Source organism: Cyprinodon variegatus, unplaced genomic scaffold (assembly GCF_000732505.1).
Source record: "Cyprinodon variegatus isolate N-32 unplaced genomic scaffold, C_variegatus-1.0 Scaffold609, whole genome shotgun sequence".
NCBI classification, from domain to species: Eukaryota; Metazoa; Chordata; class Actinopteri; order Cyprinodontiformes; family Cyprinodontidae; genus Cyprinodon; species Cyprinodon variegatus.
The window spans coordinates 3,607-5,173 of NW_015151062.1; the positions used below are offsets into that span (position 1 = coordinate 3,607).

The 1,567-nt window shown below is 49.1% G+C and overlaps 1 protein-coding gene across 1 annotated transcript in view; it reads right to left on the minus strand.

Annotated features, from left to right (window-relative positions):
* LOC107096255 (vacuolar protein sorting-associated protein 13C-like) overlaps positions 1 to 1,567 on the minus strand; it is a gene marked incomplete at its 3' end in the record, with an annotated part of 22,319 nt that overhangs the window by 3,599 nt on the left and 17,153 nt on the right. Inside the window, exons 9-11 of the mRNA XM_015392836.1 lie at positions 745 to 872; positions 574 to 680; positions 281 to 455 (exon numbers count right to left, since the gene is read on the minus strand). Of these exons, the coding sequence (XP_015248322.1) occupies positions 281 to 455; positions 574 to 680; positions 745 to 872 (410 nt within the window). The remainder of the gene's footprint in view (positions 1 to 280; positions 456 to 573; positions 681 to 744; positions 873 to 1,567) is intronic.

A 1,567-nucleotide genomic window follows, 5' to 3' on the forward strand; every position in this document is an offset into this window, starting at 1 on the left:
GCTACTGCACATGGCAACAGGGTTCCATCACTACGATGTGACTCAACCACATCTATGCAACATGAAACCATTCTGCTGCATTAAATGTCATTTTATCACTGCGTTTATCATTGTCTTATTTGAAGTGCGTTCTATCTAATTATCTTGTTTTAAGAGTAAAAACACTCCTTTGATCGGCAAATCGACCTGATTTACCTACAAACACTTAACTGAAGACATTTTTAGTTCTATGTAGGCCGTGTTTGCGGCGTAGCTCTGTTACGTGATGATGTAACCTGACCTGGAGCTGCCTCTCGGTTTCTGGACCCGGCTTGTTCTGGCTCAGCAGCTTGCTCTTGTAGGCGGCCTTGTAGACCCTCAGGTTCTCCCTGTGGCGTTTGATTTTGGACCAGGACCACATGTGGCTGACCCGCCTGATGTGCACTTCCATGATGCTGTTGAAGGCGTACCTCCACCTGAATGAAACAGCAGACGGGAATCTCTGAGCCGCCAGTTTTTCTCTCCAATCGAAGCAGAACTGTCCTCTCCTCTCATCAAACATCGAAGTGAGTGACCAGAGAGCAGCAAACTGACCAGAGATTGCTGCTTTTATGGACGGGAACGTCTGGCCTGAACTTTCTGTAGGGGGCGTTCTTCGCCATCAGATCGATGGACTCCAGTACGTCCACCATGCTGAGGTACTGTGGAGAACACACAGTCAGAGTCCGTCTCCATCCGTCTCCGCCCCCCCAGGTCTGGCCCTACCTGTGGTTTGGTCAGCTCGATGCCGATGTTCTGCACCTCCAGCTGAAGGTTCGCCTTCGGAGACTTCAGCTCCATCTCTGCATTCGGGTTGATGCACATTTTAGCCGAAGCAAAGAGCGGCTTGAAGACTGCAGAGCGAGAAGAGGGGAGGTCAGACAGGAAGCAGAAACTATTGAACATGTTATGATCGTTCATCAATATGGAGGGGCGGAGCCTAAAGCAGCCGCTCCTGCTCCAGCAGAGGAGGAAGCCATGTCTCCTCTGCCTTTCACTGGGAGCATCGCTGTCGACCTCAAAGAGAAGATGAGCAGCAGAGGAACCTGAACCTGATGGAGAGCCTGGCGCTGCCACCTGTTATGTGCGTCGGGCACATTAGTTATTTATTTATTATTATTTTTCCTTCTAGTGTTGCATAGATCTTAGTTGAATCACTTACTTTTCAGAATCTTGATTATTCTTTTTCTTTTGTACATCGATGACGTTAATTTGTGGGATATTGGTCCGCCTATAAGTAGGCTGGGTTTCCACCTTCCAGCCTTCGGAGCGATCCACCGCCACAGAGAGCGCGTCCTGACGCCATGCGCACGTCTCCCGTCTTTGCAGGCCGCCGCTGACCTCTCCAGCCTGCCATGCGGTACTTTTGTTCGTTAGCTTTTGTTTTTTGCAGATTTTTTGTAACTTTGACCTGGCGGGACGGGTTGTCCTGTTTTCGTTCTTTTTTATTTTTATTACAGTTGTTAACCGTTAGTTCGTTGCTAGCGGAGGCTTCGACGGCCCTATATAGGATTGGCCCTCTGCTGTAACGTTTTGTTTCTTTGGATCG